Below are 19,760 nucleotides of genomic sequence, written 5' to 3' on the forward strand. Positions count from 1 at the left end.
ATTTCTCAGAAAGGCATCTAGTTTTGACATGTTTCATGCAAAACACAAAGAACAGGCTCTGCTTCGCACTTTCACAACACTTCACTCCTCCCAACCACATCTGACCCAAAAGGTGAGACACGAGGAAAAGCTAAATCATTATGTCACGTCCACCTGGAGCAATGTTTTTCAGGTGGTGGTTCTCATTTTAAAATGGTTGCTTAAAACTCGGTTGCTTTGGAGAAAAGTTGACAGCTACAGTAGTGCTCCTTTACCTAACAAGCCTCTGAAATCTGGAAGACATTCGCACAAAAATCACCCCCAGGTACTATGTGTGGGATTCCCAAGCACCAAAGAAGCTCGGGCAGGCAGAGCACTCACCTTGCTATCACGAAGTCTGCAAAAGCAAAGCCAGGGTCTGTACGCCAGGCAATGCAGAAGTGTACTGCTACCTAATCAGCAGCTTTCACTAGGATGTGCTTCCTTTTTCTTTCTCTACTAAATTTTAAAAAGCAGATTCAAAAAACAATTCTACTGTTTTCTGTAAAATCAGAAGACTCTGCTTCTCCGTCTCGTATGACATCAGTGGGCAGAGAACCCATGCAGAAGCCACGATGAAGATAACTTTAATTGTAAACGTTAGATCTCTTTTGCAGGCGGCAGGAATGGGATTTAAGGGAAATCTAGTAACAGAGACTCTTCTAGCTAGCAGATCGTGGCGTTTTCAACCCATTATGGTTGGAGCCAGCAGCAACTTCACCTAAAAAAACCCTCATAACACAACCCCGGGTTTTTTTTTTTTCTTCTTTTTTGTGGAAGAGTACTCACGACATATTTAAAAACTTAAATGGAGGCTATTTGAAGAAAGACAGATGGACAAGCACTTAAATTTCAAAAGTCAGACCTCTAATTTCCCTAAAAGAGAATGGTTTTTGTTTCAACTAACAGGTTTCAGTGTTGTTGGCACCAAATTCCCCATAAGGATTCCATTTAATAGAGTGATCAAACATACTTAGAGTGGAAATGTATGGACAAAGTCAGGGCCCTTGAAGTCTTAGATAAAAAAAATAAAAAATAATAAGAGCTCTGCCTTCACAGTGTGGATGCCACTGCTGTTTCACATCCCCCACAAACCTTTGTTATTACAGGAGCACTCGCAGATGTGCCTGTAAGACTACGCGCAGGAAAGGCTGCTCCCGCAAGAACCAGTGTGATAATATGATGCAACAGAAAAATATCCATTTACGAAGATCCAAGACACACTCCCCAAATCTACCATCTGGTCTGATCCATGTTCAACATAAAAAAAAATCAAGCCTGTCTAAATATGAGGAAGGAGTAAACTCTGAATATCCTAATTGCTTAGGATATTCATCTCCCTGTGCCTGCCCGATGAAACTGGTGGAGTTATCACCCGAATGGCCAAACATCCTGCAGCAGCCTTTTTTCAAAGCTAATTCCCAGTCAAATTGTAAAGCCACTCCAAAAACCCCAAACCTATAAAACTTGATTTCCAATGAGAAAGTCTGACTACCTAGCTCCACCTTTCCTGCCAAAGTTCTCCTCAGTTGTCCACAGAATGCTTTGAAATCCTTGGATTAGTGTTAAAAGAAATGCAATTAGCAACCTCTCCAATAAGAGGAAAACTGACACTTAGTTTGAAGTGTGCAGTAATTGGGGACGGAGCATGTTGCAGGCAGGGAATAGTATTTCTTGGGACTTCTAATCGAGTGTGTGGTTCTGAAAAATCTTTGTGGAAATATCAAAAGCTTTTAAAAGCTTAGATTTTGGCCTAATTGATTAAATTAGTGTAGAGCCACTTCCCAGTAACAACTTCAGATTTTATGAGGTATGAATAACAGTGTCTGAACACAGGCACAGAATGGGATTAACACATGCCCATGTTAGTATTGCTTCGTTTTCAAAGGCTTTTGCTTTGTGCTGAAGGAAAGAATTTACTTCACAAAACAGGGCTGAGACCAATCAATTCCAGAAGGAAGAATCACTTCAATCCAGAACACTCGAATCAAAAGCCTTAGAGAAAGAACAGCATTCTTTAATGCCAGCAGTTAATACATTATGCCTATTCGAGATGAACAAATTACATAGCTTTTTTGAAACCCCATTACTTAATAAGTCCTGAAAATTTCAAAGTGCTTTAAAAACCCTAAGTCCTCCTGCTTCCTTGTAACTAGTTCCTTCTCAGAAAAAAAGAGATGGAGCAAATTTCAGAGGCAAGCGTGAAGCCGACCTTAAAGAAAGGGCTGCCACATGCACTAATTAAACACGGAGGGGCGGGGGGAGCAAGTGTTATCAGTTATTGCAGTACATCACAATACTGTTTAACAAGGGCCTTTTCAAGTTTCCTGTGCCTCTGGTGATAGACGCTCATGTCAACAGCCTAAACAGGATGCAAGGGGACTGCAAGAAACACATCGCAACTTCAGTGAGAGAGACCCACAAGAAATACAGGATCTAATCCCTCCTCTTGCATCTGCTGGAGAGGATGCAGCTGCGTGAGTACACCTTGTGGAGGGCAGGGGCTATAAAATGCTTTTCTAGCTACTAATTTAGAACCGATTAAATGCACGTAGCTGCTCACATAGATCTGACCAACTCAGACATACAAGCTTAATGCACAAATGCTTTTAAAAGGCACCAGGCTCTTTTGTAGAAGGTTGGACAAACTTTCCATGTCAGACTAGTACCCTAAAGAAGATGAGTGAACACCACCTTAGAGACCTCCTTGCTTCTTGGCCCACCTGCAATAGGTTATATTTAAAAAAAACCTCATTAAGATTTACGCTCAGCCACAATCCAGATGCGCTGTCAAACTTTGCATCATTATCGGTGTCCTCCTCCTGTTTCTAGGACAAAATGAATCTCAGCATGTTCTTGGTGTAAATCATCTACAGACAGATACGCTTTCAGTGTAGGGAAGTGCCTTTCCTGCAACTCAAAGCGACTGAAACCAATTAATCTAGAATCTTTTATAAGCTTACCTGCTTCTGCAATGATGGCCTGAGCCAAAAAAAAAAAAAAAATTGTTAAAATATTTTCTGGAATTCCACTTTGAAATACAATTCTTGAAACATTGTGGCCAGATGAATGTAAAACGCTACTGCAAACCTGCACAAAGCAAAGCTAAATTCTTACTGTAGATCGGTTCCAATTGTTAGCACTAAAAATGCAAGCTAATACACTGAAGCTGGAAGGAGAGCCAGAGATGTAACCCTAAAATCATAACGAGAAGCAGCGGAACGGCTGAGCTGTTAACTCAGGACAGAAGATGAATGGTGGTCATTACTTCACAGCCTAGCACCCTTCATTATGAGAAAAGAATAAAAGCTAGGTGATGCAATATTCACAAAGGTTTCTGGACTATAAGCTTTGTGAGTCTTAATTAAATATTTGGAACCATGCCACTGTCACTACAGCCATTAAGAAAAGTCAGGCACTGCAAAAAAAAGGGGGGGGATTAAATTGCTCAACAAATTGTTGAGCGATTACAGTCACTCAGTTTTAATCATCCTAACAGCAAGGTATAGAATAAAAGCATTACAAGAGAGACTGCATTCAAAGTGGCAGCCAAAATACTGAAAACTCATCGTACCATTGCTGTATTACAGTCCTTTCTACTTCAAAATTCATTATAATTACATACAGCTTATATTGTTCAAATATTTTCAACCATTTTTGCCTACAGTCCTCAGAATAAATTAGCCATTTTAGTAGAGAGGGATTCCTTTTCTTTGCTAAAAAACTTGGGCCAAGAGTTTCATAGAGAACTAATGACACTGCATGTGCAAAGTCAGGCTCAATCCCTTGAAAAAAGGGAGTGAAAGAGCCTTTCCCAGCTGGCAAGTCCACCCTGTTTTGGACAAGCAGAAGATGATTTTGTTTGAACCGACTGCTTGCATCATCTCTTTTCTGTTGTTATCCATTCCAAAGATTTTACAACCTGGCAACAATAGGTGGGTTAATTTCATGCCAAAGCCATCAGAGTCATTTCTTCTAGAGATCCGACTGGTTTTAATTCTCTAAGACACAACTCTACTATAGAAAACCTGAGAGAAATGCGTTGGTTACCCCTTTAACAAAATAACATCATCACGTTTTGGGCTTCAATGAATGACTGCAAATCACATTAAAGAAAACATGCAGAAACACTGTGGTTTCTAGGATAAAACACATCTTGTTCTGGAGACAGGCAGTGGGGACCTGCCTTGCGAAGGTCATCAGATTAGCAGCCATACAATCGTGTTATCTGAAACTGAAGCACTCCATGGCGGTCTGGAGATGAAGATGTTTATGGCCTCTCGCGTTACGGAAATACTAAGAACAATTTCCATCGTCAATGTCTTACTGAGAGAAGAGGATTTGAAACAGTCCCAACTTCATCGACGAGAGTTTAATATCATTAAATTTCTCTTTTGGGCTAATAATAAGAGGGAGAAGGGACTGCAATACTTGTACATAGTTCTCATTTACAAAGTAAACCAGTTAGTTCTGTGCTTTGGATATGAACTCACCTATATGAGTCTCCATCTCTGTTGTAGTCACACAATAGATAGTCTTTTCCTACCACCTTATCTCGCGCAATCTTCAACGGCTGATCAACAGAGGAGAGGAGATCTTCACAGAGGCTTGGGACCTGGTGGTTTGGAGAAAAAACGAGGGAGGGAAGAGAGGGTAACACATTAAGGTTAAAAGAGACTGGCATCCCTAAGAATAGATTTTGTAATTAATAGCCCACATCTGTCCCAAAGCCAGAAATCCTTTAAAAAAGAAAAAGGCAAGCTGCACTTAAGTTACAATACAATCCTATGCTCCCACCTCCAATAATTTCAGATTTAATTACCTAACCACTAGTGTGGTCCAGTACACTTAAATATATACATTCTCAATGTTAGCTTCTTGCCAAAGACGGCCAGTAAAGTGATTGTTGAGGACTGATGAATAAAGGTAAATATTTATAATGGAGTGGAAATGAGGGACCTGCTAAAAGAATACGCCATCCATACACTAGAGCGTATTTTTCACAAGCTCCCACTCTGGATAGAGTTTAGAATAGTTTCCAGGCAGCTGGCCAAACATTACCATGTTGGCTAATAAAAATACGCGTGTCTGCGCGCGCACATATAAAATCAAATACATCTCCTACACAGGTAGCTTTTAATGGATTCATAATCCCAGCTGTCTCCCTGCACTTCATGTGGAGAAAGACTACAAGATCTGCTTTTAACGTGGCAGAGAGGCTTTGATGTACTGCAAAGAGATGAGATGACATTTTGCAGCCTGAAGCTAGCAGGGATGCAAGCACAAGCAAATCAAGCAAATTAGGCAAATTCCATCCCATGGCTTCTTATTCTAGAGCTAACGGCGGCCCCGTTATTGATCTCAATAGTCCTATAATTGTGGCTTTGGCCAAGCTAGCAGCTTCCTCCAAGAATTCCATCTCCCCCATCTGCAGCGGTGTGCCCCAATCCATCTGAGGGACAATCAATAAATCATTCTTGGAGCTATTATTAAACAATTAGTGTATGGTGTGTTTGCCTCGGGAAAAGCGTTCCAGATTTCCCCACAAGGGAAAGAGACTAAAGTAAAACGCAACAGACTATAGGGCAGTTGGTAAGTTCTTGAACATACTGGTGACAAGATGGCAATACAGAAGATAAAAGAAATAACCAATGTGGAATCTCTTCTGCATTTCATTTGACATTGTAGAGATGAAAACCTGATTGTGAACATGAAGACAAAAGGCAATCCAGGGTAAAATTAATCATGAAGTGATGAATTCACAACTCATAAGAAATGAAAAGGGGAGGGAGGAAGGAATAAAGAAAACATGGAAATGTGCTTTCTTCTCTTCAAGCCATTGATTCAGTGAACTGGTTGGTATGATTTCAAAGGAAAGAAGTCTAGAGAAGAAAAAACAAATTAGGGGTGCAACAGCTCCCGAAAGCACAAGCACAAACTATTTTAATGCACTAGATGTGATGTAAGAGATGAAACTGCCCGAAACAAAAACATTCCTAATCCCAAGTACAAGGCAATAGCATGCAGAGGATATTAGGTCAAAGTAAGCAGGGACAACTGTAAAACAACGCGACCGCAAAAGACCCAAAAAACCCGGAAAGGCCAAAGGACAAACCAAGATATGGCTAGCAGAGATGCAACACCTAACCCACACAATCACCCCGTAAACACATAAAAACAAGAGCAAAACCAAGAAATGGTTCATAAAGCTACTGACAGTGCTGAAAAAGCTGAAACATTAGTTTGAGGTTTTTTACTTTGGTCTATATGGTGTAATGTGGTAACAAGCGATAAGTGAAGAGCCCAGATTAAAGAGCAGGGCAGTTCAGCATTTCTATAAAGCTAGATGCTTCTCGTTGGCGTTCATCATTTGATATTTGGAGACCTGGCTGAAGCAACCTCAAAATCATTACGCATTCACTGAGTAAATACAAGCGGATGGGAAGCAAGCAGCTTTTAGGAAAATCTTTACTTTTTCTGAAAACAGACAACTCTAATACTCCGCAGAGCGGATACAAATCAGCAGTGTCGTGGCACAAGTTAAGTGAAATGATGTATCTGTGTTCATGAGCCCATCTGGTTCCACTTTGTCTCTTCCTTCGCTTCTCCGTTAACTATTAATTTTAGGCTGACTCTTCAGGCGGAGAGCAACTTGAGATGACTGCTTCAATTTCGGACACGCACACAACAAGACTCAAAGCACCTCAGCATTAAGAGCCATGCTCCGTCTTGTTCCTAAGAGTGACCGGCTGAATATATTCCTTCTTCTCGGCTGCGCCTTGGCCAGCTGCCCATCGGCACAGAGATAAGCGTCTAGGAACAGACTCCTCACTCTGACGTGTGTTTAGAAGGAGTTATAGTGATGAAAACACAATTCGGAGAAAAGTGGCGTTTTTCCCAGACTCTATTTCTATGGAATTTCTTTGGGAAAAGCCCTACGCTACGCGTGCGGTAAGGGAGCACAAGAGGACTTGCTGTACAATTCTAACTCAAAAATACATACAAAGCTTTTTCAAAAGAAATCCCAAAGTCAAGATAGAGTCAATTCCCCTGCAGAAAAACTCCTAATAACCATCTGAATTTAAGACCCTCACAAGAAGTCACACAAATAACTTTTAAATTTAACTTTCTTTTAAAAATAGCATGTGCCCAGTACAGTGTTTCCATACCGCTCAGTGGGAGAGCACAATCTCTTATTGACTAGAAGGAACCCTTAAAACAGAGGTTTTAAGATGCAATCTATGTAATTTCCACGTAGTAATGGCGAAGGAAACTGGATTATTTGGTAACACAGACATTCATGAGCACGGTCACTTTTCCAATTTCTAAGAGCTGTAGCTAGTCTTACGGCCCTAACAGTGAATGCATTATACCATATACTTACTAGAATATAATACTATGCTATATTATAATACACCATTGTAATAGCATGCGATATACCCATTGTCTCTTTGGTACAGACACTCTACAGGACTTCAAGCAATATAAACAGGGAAGAAAACCCACTCATCTACTTTGGAAATATTAGAAAATTTTAACAGTGTTTATAAAAAGAACAGAGATATTCCAGCTGATGGAACTACTCATGTAATTCTAATTATCAGGAAAACATCCAAGTGTGGCACAGTTACCCCAAAAGAGCAATTTTTGTATCATTTATTACAGCAATTTTCAACAGCTGCTGTACTTCTTTTCCAAGAATGATTTTACAATATTTATGCATACTGGTCTTCCTCTTCTACGTTACAAAGCTGCTTATAAGGCAAATGCAGTTAATTTGAACAAGGTAATTTGCAGCTTTAAACACTTCAGCTACACGTTCATGAGACTATTTGATTCCTTGAATTTAAGTCCTTTGCATTTTAGAACATGCAATGATAAGATATATGGCACAGCCAGGCTAAGGTAGCTGTAAGCACTAAGCAATTATTTTACACTATACATATGCCTTTCCTTAAATTCTTCCCTGTGTCAAATATCGAACCTTCCTAAAGCATTTAAATTATTTTTATGCACCTTCAGACTCTTGCAGAATTCAGTTTGTATTTAGCGAGAAAACATCCAAATCTTCTGATCCCAGCAAAGACAGCTCTGTTCAGAAGACCAACTGATCCTCTGAGTTTTCAGTCTGAAACAGTGGATTTGCATTGTTATCTTTTCTTATTAGCTTGTTCTACATTAACTGGAAAGCCAAAATGCTCTTAGGTGCCTGAGTGCATGCCTCCAACTGTCATTACAGAGGGAACTTTGACTTAAATTTAGAAACACAAGAATTAACCCACTCCCCAGACCAAATACTGAAATGTCAAAGCAGTGATTTGGTTCAATTCATCACTGCACTATAAATAAGTGTCACTGTGATGGAAACACGGAAGCTATGATTGTTTTATAAGCAAAGACTGGGCTACCATCTTTATTTTGACACAAGTTTTTCCCACTCTAGGCAGCGGCAGGTCAAATGTAGAATACAATCTTAACCTTACATCTTTAGCTACAGGCCATCATTAATTTAATTTGGTCCACAGCGTACTCTGGACCCTAATGCACCCATGTTTCCACAAATAAGCACTCAATCATCTATTATGGTGGTTGTATGGAGTGAGACCACCCTCAGTGTGAATTAGGAAAGAAGAGAGAGAGGAATCGCGGGGGGGTCCAGGCTCGGCTATGCAGCCTGGAACCGAACAGCAGCAGCATTCAGAAGCACAGACTGTGCAACAGGGCACTGTGTTTGTGGGATTATTTTTTTTTTTTTCCAAGGAGATATACAATGAATGCGTAGTACAGAGGAAAGAAAAACTGAATGAAAAGTGAGTTAAGCATACTCTCCTGCATGTTGAACAAGGATTCTGTTGTCTCGTGTAACAGTATTCTCCATCAGAGCAAGCCAGGTATGTGGACAGTGTTTTAATTAAGTCAACTGCTCTGCTATCAAGACAAATAATCGCTTGTGCCAAAGTCGAAACAGTACACTTTTTGGAGTAGCTAACCTAATAATCATTCCTTCTTGACTCACTTTTTCGTAAAGGAACTTATCAACTAAACAGCTGTTTCTGAATTATTTTTTAAATATGATTCAACAAGCATCTAAAACAGTTTAGGGGAAACAAGAACAGTACTTCAGCTCTTCATGTCTTACACGCACTCTCCATCCTTGCTTTGATCATGCTGGCCAAATCGCATGAAATTCTGCATCTTACAAATTCAGGACGGTGAGTATTTTGGCTTACTAGTGTACTTCAGTTGCATGGCTAAGTTCACTGTTTTCTTCTGCAGCCCCGACTGAAATGAATCTTGTTTACAATTGAAACAGCAATATTGTTAGTGTAAGGTTCTGTGCTTGGAAATAGTCTTTTTCCATGTTTACTCAGAGGTCAGCATGTACTGACCTCCACAGGAACCTTACGCACTGGAAAACTATGCTAAATGTAGAAAAATTAAAGATGAAACACATTTTCCCTTAATGAATCAGAAGGAAGACAAAGTGACCTTCAAAAGCTCAGCAAAAGCGGCATTCAGATCCATTTGTGTTTTGAATTTGTATCTATAACATGCAGGTATCCAAATGCACATGTGACTAGAACAGTTTTTAATTAAAAAGCCACATCCAAAGAGGAAAGCAAGTATTTTAATTACATGTGACCTCTTAAGACTTGATTTTTCTTTTTTTTTTTTCAGACTACTTGCATTATGACAGAAGTGGAGAAAACCACCACCCGCATCACTTGGGGAAATTGCTCGAATGCAAAGAAGAGCCCACGCAAGTTACCCGGCACTCCTGTAAAATAACCATTTTGGCACACGACCCCCCTTCAGCCCGGATTCGTCCCCTCTGGGCCAGCATCTAATAAAATATTATTATAATTTTTCTGAGTCATTCCACAGCCTCAGAATTTCCTGTTCCTGCAGAACACAGACACAGCTTAACGGATGTTGTGGAAACTCAAGAAGGAAGCCTGGCTCCACTCATCTTGGGCCTAAAACCACTAGTAAAGTCACTCCCACAAATCCACACATTGCTAAACCTTAATTTGATCCATCAGATGTCCAAGGGCCACACATTCGTCAAACTTTGTTTATTAAATGACACTTAAATGGACTTTTGTGTTCAAGACCAGATGTAATTGATATTGGAAACAGCTCAGCTTTATTCAAGTATTTGCATTGAATTCCAGCGCTGCAAGAATTAGCAAAACCAACATTTATACCAATCAGCTTTTCTGGAAAAAGGCAAACATTAACAAGATTGCAGATCCAAGATCTAGTTAGCCATGTCATAGCAGAAACATTACATTAATTACAGATTTTTTTCGATTCAGCTCAAGGAACTACATTTAAAAAACTCTGAAAGGTGACTACTGGTCATAAAACAGGATCCTTGGCATTCTTCCTCTGATTTGCAGGATAAAATAGGGCTTTTGCTAGCTTCAGCATTCTGTAGCTTACTGAGAAACAAAAGCTAGCCATCTGGCAGGCACAACTAGACTGCCCTAGACTTTGACTAGTGACCTGCAGGTGAAGGCTTCTGTATCTCATTACCAGTCACAAGTCCCAGGAGCCATCACAGCGTATCAATATCTTGGGAAGTCTTGACTATTTGTGTCAAGAGTCCAGCTGGTGTTGGAGATATCCAGCAACAATGAAGGGATACGCAGAGGCAAACTCTCTCCAGCGATGTTTCTAAATCCTAGCTTTTCCCTCCATCTTTAAAAGCGGTTAGATAGGTTTTTAATTAGGATTCAATTCGAGCTTATCAAGCGATCACCCACACACACGCCTTTAGAAAGATATTTAAACAGATGTTTTAAGAGTCTCTAACACCAGCAGTGCCGTGGCAGGAGCCTGGAAGAAAAAAGGCAGGTTTTAGGCTTAAAAAAGAAAAAAAGTGAATATGGAACCAGGAGTGAAATTCACCTTTACAATCTCATGCAAGTAAGTGGAGTTGCTAGCTCTAAGCCAAGCCCCACATTAACAATTTAAATATATTAATTGCTACCGCCAATTACGATCAAGATATCCAGAGGTAATCTTTTCTAGCTGGAAAAACTCCTGCTTACAGCCACTCACCAGATGGAAAACTGGCTCTCAACAACCATAAAGTAATTCAAAGAGCCAGAGCCCCTTTCTTTAGCCAATAACCCTTGCCTTAGCAACCCAACTGGCTGCTGGTGCTCAGAGCCCATCGCTCAAGTCAGGAAGTGCAGGAAGAACAGCAGGTCAAAAACTCAGCTTTGAGACCACGAGGCTGTCAGTGCACTTCTGCTTCCACTGTCTTCTTTTTAAGTTTTCACTGGGCCTGATTTTTTTGTTAAAACATCTTCCATCCTCACTAGATGTTCAGCCGGCCATCTGCATTCAATTATTTTATCTTTCTCCTTGATACTGCATACTGCTTAGGCTCTTGGACTCAAAATACAAAAAGCTCCAGTCACATTCTCATGTTCTTTACGGTCTGTGCGGCCCAAGCAATGCAGTTTTCCTGGGGATAAATTCTCTAGCTTCATATAACTTCAGTTACTAAAGGCACGCAAGTAGATTTGAGACTTGCCTGGAAGCACAACAGCTACATGAGGCAAGGTCCTGAATATTGTTCAAACATTTCAAAATCAGAAGTTGATACATTCTTAAATTCATCACTCTGGGACTTTCTATAAAGTAACACATTCTACTAAATACACTTAAGCATTCTCCTGTGATGAGAAAGCAAAAGCAAAAATGATCACCTCCCAGATCTTTAATTGCAAACAGAGCCTTGAAAAATAACCAGTACAGTTACTGACTGCTATATCTATAAAGAACTATAGCTTTAATTCTTTCATGGCAGCATAACTTTATTCTGTACTTCAAGAAAGCTTTCACTTTTGGGAATAGGTTGAATATTACTTGAATAAATAATATAGATTCCCAGTCTTACTGGGAAAAGAGAGGAAGAAAGTGGTGGCTGCGAGCAAACCCCGCTCTCCTGGCGAGTCTGCTTGTCCATTTTGTGATCCAGTTTTGTAAGGATGATTCTCCAGCCCTACTTTATGCCAGCCATCTGAGTTTTCTGAGTCAGCTGAATTTTTCATCTAATTTATATTATATACACAGGCAAACGTCCAAATCAGACGCTCAGCAGGAAATTCGTACTTGCAAAAGGAACCAGCTTAACTTCTAGCAAGATTGAGAGCACATCAACTGCCATACTCAAGTCAAAGCCATCAAGACAATCCTGTCACAGATCCCTTATTTGCTGAGCATGGCCCATGAGCACAATCAATCCAACTTCCATCTTCCATCTTTCCCAGAGATGTGCCCCTCCAAGACGTGTCAGGGAAGATGTCTTGCAAAAAAAAACCAAACAAAAACCCACCAACAAAAAACCAAAAACAACCAACCAACCAAAAAACCCCCCCCCACCAAAACCCCAAAAGGATTCTGGAGGACGTGACCCCAGCCATCACACACCTATCCTGTTATGTGTGCTTCCTCCACAGCGGCGCTACCCAAAAACTGATGCCTTCTTCGGGGCTTCTCTTGGAGAGACCACAGCTAAAAGTACATGGCGACTGACTTACTGTGCAACTTCTCTTAAGAGAAAGGAAGCAGGAAGACAATTCTCTCAAGATTGTTCTGATCTTTCAGTATAAACCAGTTCTACCAGCTTCCTTACTTCATGCCACTCTCTGATTTCCATGAGGTATAACAAGATCTCACTCTTAACTGATACAAAAACCATTTCCACCCAGAAAATACCCTTAATATTCCCCTTTCAGCAAGTGATGAGAACAGATATGATTCACAACCAACTTCTACGAGCAGACCAGTATATCAACAACAGCAACTTCTAGACAATGTGAGAAAATAAGGAGGTGAGATAGTATTTATGCTACCCAATTAAAATGTGTTAATGTTACAAGTGCTATCACTTGGTGTATCCTCATGACAACTCCGTGTAAGAGCAGTGCAATCACCTTTACTGCTTCTCTCATGGGAACGGCTTTACAGCTCAGACTTGGCTGACAGGTAGATACGCCAAGGCTTCAGTTACCCCAGTTTCCAGAGGAGCTAAGCAGAAAATTATTCCAATTTAAATCAGTTGTCCTTAAAAAGGTATGTGCCTACTCTAAACTCTTTTTGTGGAGATTTACAAGTCCTCTTCTACATTTTGACAGCCTCCAAGTAGTCTATTTACAAATAATGACTAACTGAATTCCAACTAGAGCATTCCATGCCAAGGCACATTACCAGCACCATGCACAGCTTCTTTCAGGCAGGACTTCTGGAGTCCTGTGATTGACAAGGTCCCTAATGAACTCTAATTGAAGACTCGACAGTCTGAAAAATGCAGCAACAGATGTGGTAAAAGGGCAAACCACAGACTGTTTTGCTAATGAATGAAAAGTGTCTGGTCTGATGAGGGCCAGTGACCCAAAAACTCTCTTCTTCCACTCACCCTTTTACTTCATGTTCAATTTTGGACCCTTTCCCTTGTCAGCCCAACACTTGGGGGCAGTAATACACAGCCTTGAACGTATTCCATATACTTGTATTGGCGCCAAGATGCTCTTCTATTAAAAAGTAGCAGCAGAGCATGGCTCTGACAGAGTAAGAGGGATGTCAGGGAGGGAACTTAGCACAGTTATCCTTCCCAGCAGGAACACGAGCCTAGCAAATAGATGTCAGCTTCTCACTATAGTAGTTTTGGAAACTTTTTTGCACACAAAAGCCATTTCCAAGTCATCTTCATCTCCTTTCAATGGATCTTAAGCAAGCATCAGAACAGTAGCTACACTTACCAGTCTGGAGATCAATTCCTATAGAAAGACTATGGCAAGCTGGGCTGCAAGCAGACTTCCTGTAATAACCTACACTTCACGCAAAAATAAAAATGATTCGGGCCTCTGCTTCAAGTCTACCCCAGCATAGCAGGGTAATGAAGCAAGGAAACCAAGCACGAAGGAAGCAGAAGTCAGGGTGCCATCTTTTATAATTCTGTCACAAGTTTAATGAACCTGCTCATGCTCACCATGCGTTTGGAGTCTGACCTTTTACTTCAAGGAGGTTACTGTCTGGTAATGGTACAGGAAACAGAATAAAAATGTCAGCTGTAAAGGTTTGGATGAAACTTGCCAAAAAAGGTGAAAAAACTATTTGCTTGAGTCTGGCTTATGATGGTTTTGGAACTTTTACAGGTGGCGGTGGCAGGGTATACACTGCTCTTGTCTAGCTAGAGTGTAGTCTTGTGGAGGTCAGGCTGAGAGTGGGCTGCAAAAGAGGCCTACATATGTCTCAACAATAAAGAAATCACACTGGATTTCACAAATCATTTCGTCTCCACCACAAAGAAGGGACTGCAATGACTAGTGTGGGAATCGCACAGACCCTCCTTCTAACAAGCGTCATTCAAACTGGTCTGTTTCGTGTTATGCTTGCAATATGAAAAGAAGCCCAGTGAGCGTGTTGCTGATGGAAAGCATGTAGAGCACTAATGAGCACCATCCAAAAGTAATTCCAACATTTAGAGGTAACCAGCAATTTTCTGAGTCATTAAAAAAACCTCATACCACTTATACAGTCAAGCTTACCATAGCTCCCCAAACAACTCTGTTTTGAATGGTCCTTGGAGCTGCTCAAACCCTGATATCCGTTCAGTGCTCCAAATTTCATCAGAAAACCAACCGCGTCACACCAGATCATATCAACGATTTAGTTATTCTGTGTCCTACCTCCAGCAACAGCCACAAAAATGATGCTGTAGGTTGCCAAGAGTTTTGGTGGCACAGATGTAGTCAATTACTAAATGGTTTCAAGAAAAATAAATAATCCCTTCCTGCAGGGAATAATTTCTTTCCTGACCCACAGAGCTTTCTTACCTGTACCTTGGCTTATGTAACTGAAAGCAATATTTAAATAGAGTTTGATAAATTTAAGTCACAGGATAAATTTAAGCCACAGCTTTTTGACCATGGGACTCCTCCCAAGTTTGCTAACACCAGCTTCAATACCGCTCAGGAACAGACCTCCTCAGCTAAACTTTTACCTGTTAAGCAACTGATTTTCTGCACACGAACAGCTCAGACACAATTGAAACAACTTAATTAAGAGGTACTAGCTCAAATAGCTGCTATGTGCAGAACAATCAGCTTTTTAGGGTCTCTTGCACAAGGTTTGTCAGCATCATGCATAAAATTCAGACTTGCCACAGAAAAGGGATGTAGTTCTCTACAGATAAGAGGAAAGGCTTAATTCAAAGGTCTAACAGCACTGTCCCAGCCTCAACGTCCACTGCCTGCAAAAATTTAAAAGCTTAGGTCAGAAATAAGCCACATATTCAGACCAGACAATAGAAACAAGCTTTCCCAGCCAACCAATATAGTTCTATATAGATTAAATCCGTATTTCAGTAGTACTTTAAGTTGCTCCAGAGGCAACTGCGTCACGCGCTGTTTTCAGGGACAGTTGACGCTAACTAGCCTATTATAGCCTAACTGAGCATCACAGGACGTGCAACTAAATCCTATGCAACTCGTAATGAGTATACGCACCCTTCTTAAGTTAGTTTTCTTCACTAGCAGTTTATAGAAGGGAAAACAAGTGTCAGGGGCAAGTGGAAAACAGGTATCGGGCACAAGATGGGTGTCCAGGGTTGGGGTTTTTTTTGGATACTCACTGGACTGCAGAATACCTGATATGGCATAAGTTATAAATAGATTTGGGTATTCTCCAGAATCCCAGTGTTCTGAGATATTCTGTCTCAGTAACGTCTCTGAAGCACGTGTCATAGCACATCCCCTGTACCTATGGCAGAAGTCAAACTATAAACAGGCAGGTAGGTTATCAGGAGACAACACAGAAGTACAAGGGCACGCATCGGCGTCGTATAAACTGTTCCAAAATATTTTTCCTAAACAGCAGCCTCCAAACTGGTGATGACTTCATCAAGAAAGCTGCTAATGACCCTTCATCCGAAAGCGTGTCCATGCATATGCAGTAGTACCTGTTGGTTGCCCAAAATAAACATGTAGATTCCTGACATTGTTAGGGCAATCGCTGTATTCTTCCTTGCCAAAACACAAGGAGAGAAACAAACCACCACACCTCTGAGACGCTTCAGAAAATGTTCTTACATACCGGGTCTTTGTCACAGCCAGGACTCAGCCATTACTTCGTTAGAGCATCCAATACTCACCAAGTCAATGAGGTCACTGAGATTCTTCTCTATCTGCTGTGGAGGCAGGCGCCTCATCAAATCCAAGGCACAATCCAGCTGCTGGTCACTCTGCAGAAACAAGAACATCCTCCCGTCACAACATGTACAGGTAATACATCACATTCAGCCACCCACAAGAACTGCAGTGCTCATTGACTCCTCTGATACGAGAGATACAGTTTCTAGTTCTAAGCAGCAGCATGTTTTGTCTTAATACAAATAGATTTCAATAAAGTTCAGTACCATTTGATCATGGTATTGCAAAAATTGTTCTAGACTTTGGATTTAAGAATGCAGCTTTAACTGGTGTCATGCCACCGTGCTGTTGATGGAAAGGAGTCCAGTCCTTACCTCACCAAAAACCGTCTCCAACATTTGTGCAAATGTTTTTCCCATGCCATCTCAATAACAATCTGGATTAGGGAACTGAAAGTTCCTTCCCCCCAAAAGCAGTTTTAACATTTCCTCATTTGTATTGTGCCATTCAGTTTGAACTAACTAGTATCCAAGACAAATTCTATTCCAGCACAAAACGCTCTCTCCCTCCTTCAACTTTATCAAAAAGCCAGAATGAAACATGCACACAAAGTACGGTCCATTATTTCCTTCTTGCTACAAAACACACCCCAAAAGCTGCCTGTATCTGAGAAATCAGGGACTTCAGTTATTTCAAGAAATCACAGCAACATACTCCAAAGGGCTTATTGCAGCTGGTCTCACATCCAATTCTGCCACAAAAGAAACCCTTAAACTTCACTTCAGAGTCAGAAAATCTTCAACAGCCAATACCACAGACACTTGATGAGCTGAACCATGTTCTTGACATAGCCTTTAACTCTCCTTCTCACCAACAGATATAAACACTTTCCCACAAACCTAACTACCCAAAATCTGCATGAGTTACTTTGATCAGCACGTCACCAGGCAGCTGAAGCATAGCCAGTTTGTTTTCACTGCTTCGTCCCCTCCCTTTTTCCTCTGCAATTTCTAGCCACACATACACAATGAGCTTAGCTTTCATTTCTCCCTCCCGTGTTCTGCCAAGCTCCCAAAGTTTTATTTAAGAAAGGCTTCAAAACTAAAGCAGTTACATTAGCACATTATTCAAGTAGCAGTCCCCAGGTCAGGGAGAAACAGGAAGCAAAGTTTCCTGCAATTAAGCGATACCCTAGCAATGAGGAAAGGAGGGAGCTCTCAGTTCAGTAGACAGCCATTATGAGAGCTGTTCTTAAAAGATACTACCCACTCACTATCAAAAGAGAAATATTGTACAGACAGCCAGATCTGGAGAGATGATGTATTTATTTTGTTCAGGTTTACAGGACACCATTTTGCAAAATATTCCAGCTCTGCAGAGTTAAGCACCAAATCCCATATATCTGCAATGATCTGCTGAAGGTCCGAGCCTTCAGCCTGAAAAGCAGGATGCACTGACACCAAGAACAGAAGTTTATGACAGTCACCTGTGGTCACTAAAGGAGGACGCATTCAAGGAACATACATAACCCCACCACACTCTAAATACTTGGGTAATGTGACAAGCGAGTCCTCAGCTTGAAATGAGTCTGAAGTTATTTAACTTGGAAAGCAACCCCAAATAAATCACTGAACCAACTAGCACTATATTCACGCACAAAAGTAACGGCCAGATTTTCAAAACCTTTTTCTTCATTAGATGTTCAGGGGAAGTGAAAACTACTCACTTTTTACTACTAAACTTTCAGTCCCCAGAGAAAGATACTATTTAGACGGCCTACGCCTGCCCAGCTCCAGCAGCCAAGCTCAGGCAGGTGATCCTTCTTACCAAGTATCATCCTTACCTCCCGCTATCTTTCACATCAAGGGAGGAAAGTGGGCACATGATCACAGGGTCACGCTCCTCACTTTGGGATCGTGGGAACACTTACGGAAGTGCTCTGTCCTCCTCTGCCAGCTGGAATTGTTTAATACACAAAAAAGCCTTGGGAAAGATGATGTTAAAAACCACCACTAAAGCTGCAACCCCAGAGTAAGTGTTTTACAATGCGACAATTTTGAAATAAACTACGCTGAATGATGGAGTATCTACATTTGCGGTGTTTTATGGATTAACCAAAAGAACTTAGACTGACCATTTTTATGACACTATATTCAGTAACAGCTGTTAAAAGACACAAGCAAGACTGTTCAAGGCAGAGATTCTTAAAGGGTTCAGACATGGCTGGTGTACATGGCTGTGTGCAAAGGAAAAACAAAAATATCCAAGCACATACTAACAGTATATTTTTCTGGTATCAAAGAGGCAAAAGCAAGGCTGAGCAGCAGGACTCTTCAGTTTTCTTGCAGAGCATTTAAATAATTAAACAGCTTGCCAGCAGATCTCTTAAAGCACTGAAATAAAGGCAGGTCCTGCTGTATTTCTGTCCCTAACTCTGCGGTTATATGGTCACTGTGCTGGCAGAGTCAAAAAGGCAGCACAAAGCGCACAGCTTACAGAACAAAATGGTACTGTGTGGTATTGGATACACCTGGTATGTCCTGTTTCAGAATGGAATGGGTAATTCTACCGCTATCTTTTGCTTCTGGTTCTTTCCCTGTAGGTGAAGTGAGGTTTCAAAAACCAGGTCTGTGGTCAAATACATCCTTTGGTTCCAGACCTCTGCCGCAGCTGGAGTACTAGAGTACTAGCTACCCAGAGCAGCTGTAGGTAGTTACATACAAAGAGATAGGAATCACATCCAAGGTGCCAAAACCAGCAGTACACGGTTCTCTGATTTTACAGAAGGGCAAACACTCCTGGGGATGTGCTACTACTGCAGTTTTGACAGTGGCATGTTACTAGTGACATTAAATCCCACAAAGCCTTCACACAACCTGTATAAGAAGCAGGTGTTCTTTGGGAACTCGGGATGTATGTCACCTACCTCACTACAGTTGACCCAACCCACTTGTCTCTACTCTCTTAACTTCACCTGTTCTGGATTTTCATTTGCTTAATTCTCTTGTAAAATTGCATACTGAAGACAGGGTTTCTTAACAGATCTCCAGACAAAACATTTCTACAGAATTCTTGCCTTTAGACATAGAGAGGCTTATAAAGCCCTGCTCACTGAGAAGGTGATTAGACAGGCCGTCTCCCAGTCTGGGCTGCTCTCGAAGCCAAGCTCTTTGAGGTTGCAGGACTTAATGAGCTTAGTGTTTACTTGATATGAGGCCGTTTTCCACCATTCCTCTGTTTCATCCAGCACAGAGCTCCTGTGGAGGAGTAGGGAGTTCAGACAGAAATTCTAAATGAAGTTTTATTACAGCTGAAGCCACTGAAGGATTTAGAGATCACAGGAATCTCAGAGACTGAAAATATTAGCTTAGATGAAAGCTCCTTAATAAGTTCCCTCTAAAGATGTTTGGCTATCTAGAATCTCCACTTAAGCATCTGCTATAGTGTTCCCATGATACCACCACAAGGAAAAATGTTGTGTTTGTTTAGCTTCCTTTGCCTGCATCTGCTCTTCTCTTCAGTCTCCCTGTTGTACTTAGCTTATTTCCAAAAGAGAAACTCTCTCAGAACTGC

At 41.0% G+C, this 19,760-nt stretch overlaps 1 protein-coding gene across 3 annotated transcripts in view; it reads right to left on the reverse strand.

Annotated features, from left to right (window-relative positions):
- CAPZB (capping actin protein of muscle Z-line subunit beta) overlaps positions 1 to 19,760 on the reverse strand; it is a 69,411-nt gene that overhangs the window by 27,651 nt on the left and 22,000 nt on the right. For 2 of the 3 annotated variants that reach the window (XM_054849297.1, XM_054849298.1), the window contains 2 exons: positions 16,190 to 16,279; positions 4,512 to 4,633 (listed from right to left, as the gene is read on the reverse strand). In XM_054849297.1, coding sequence (XP_054705272.1) covers positions 4,512 to 4,633; positions 16,190 to 16,279 — 212 coding nt within the window. Of the gene's footprint in view, positions 1 to 4,511; positions 4,634 to 16,189; positions 16,298 to 19,760 lie in introns of those variants that run through there. The other variant, XM_054849296.1, reaches the window with a different exon arrangement.

The sequence above is a fragment of the Grus americana genome, chromosome 21 (assembly GCF_028858705.1).
Source record: "Grus americana isolate bGruAme1 chromosome 21, bGruAme1.mat, whole genome shotgun sequence".
Lineage (NCBI taxonomy): Eukaryota > Metazoa > Chordata > Aves > Gruiformes > Gruidae > Grus > Grus americana.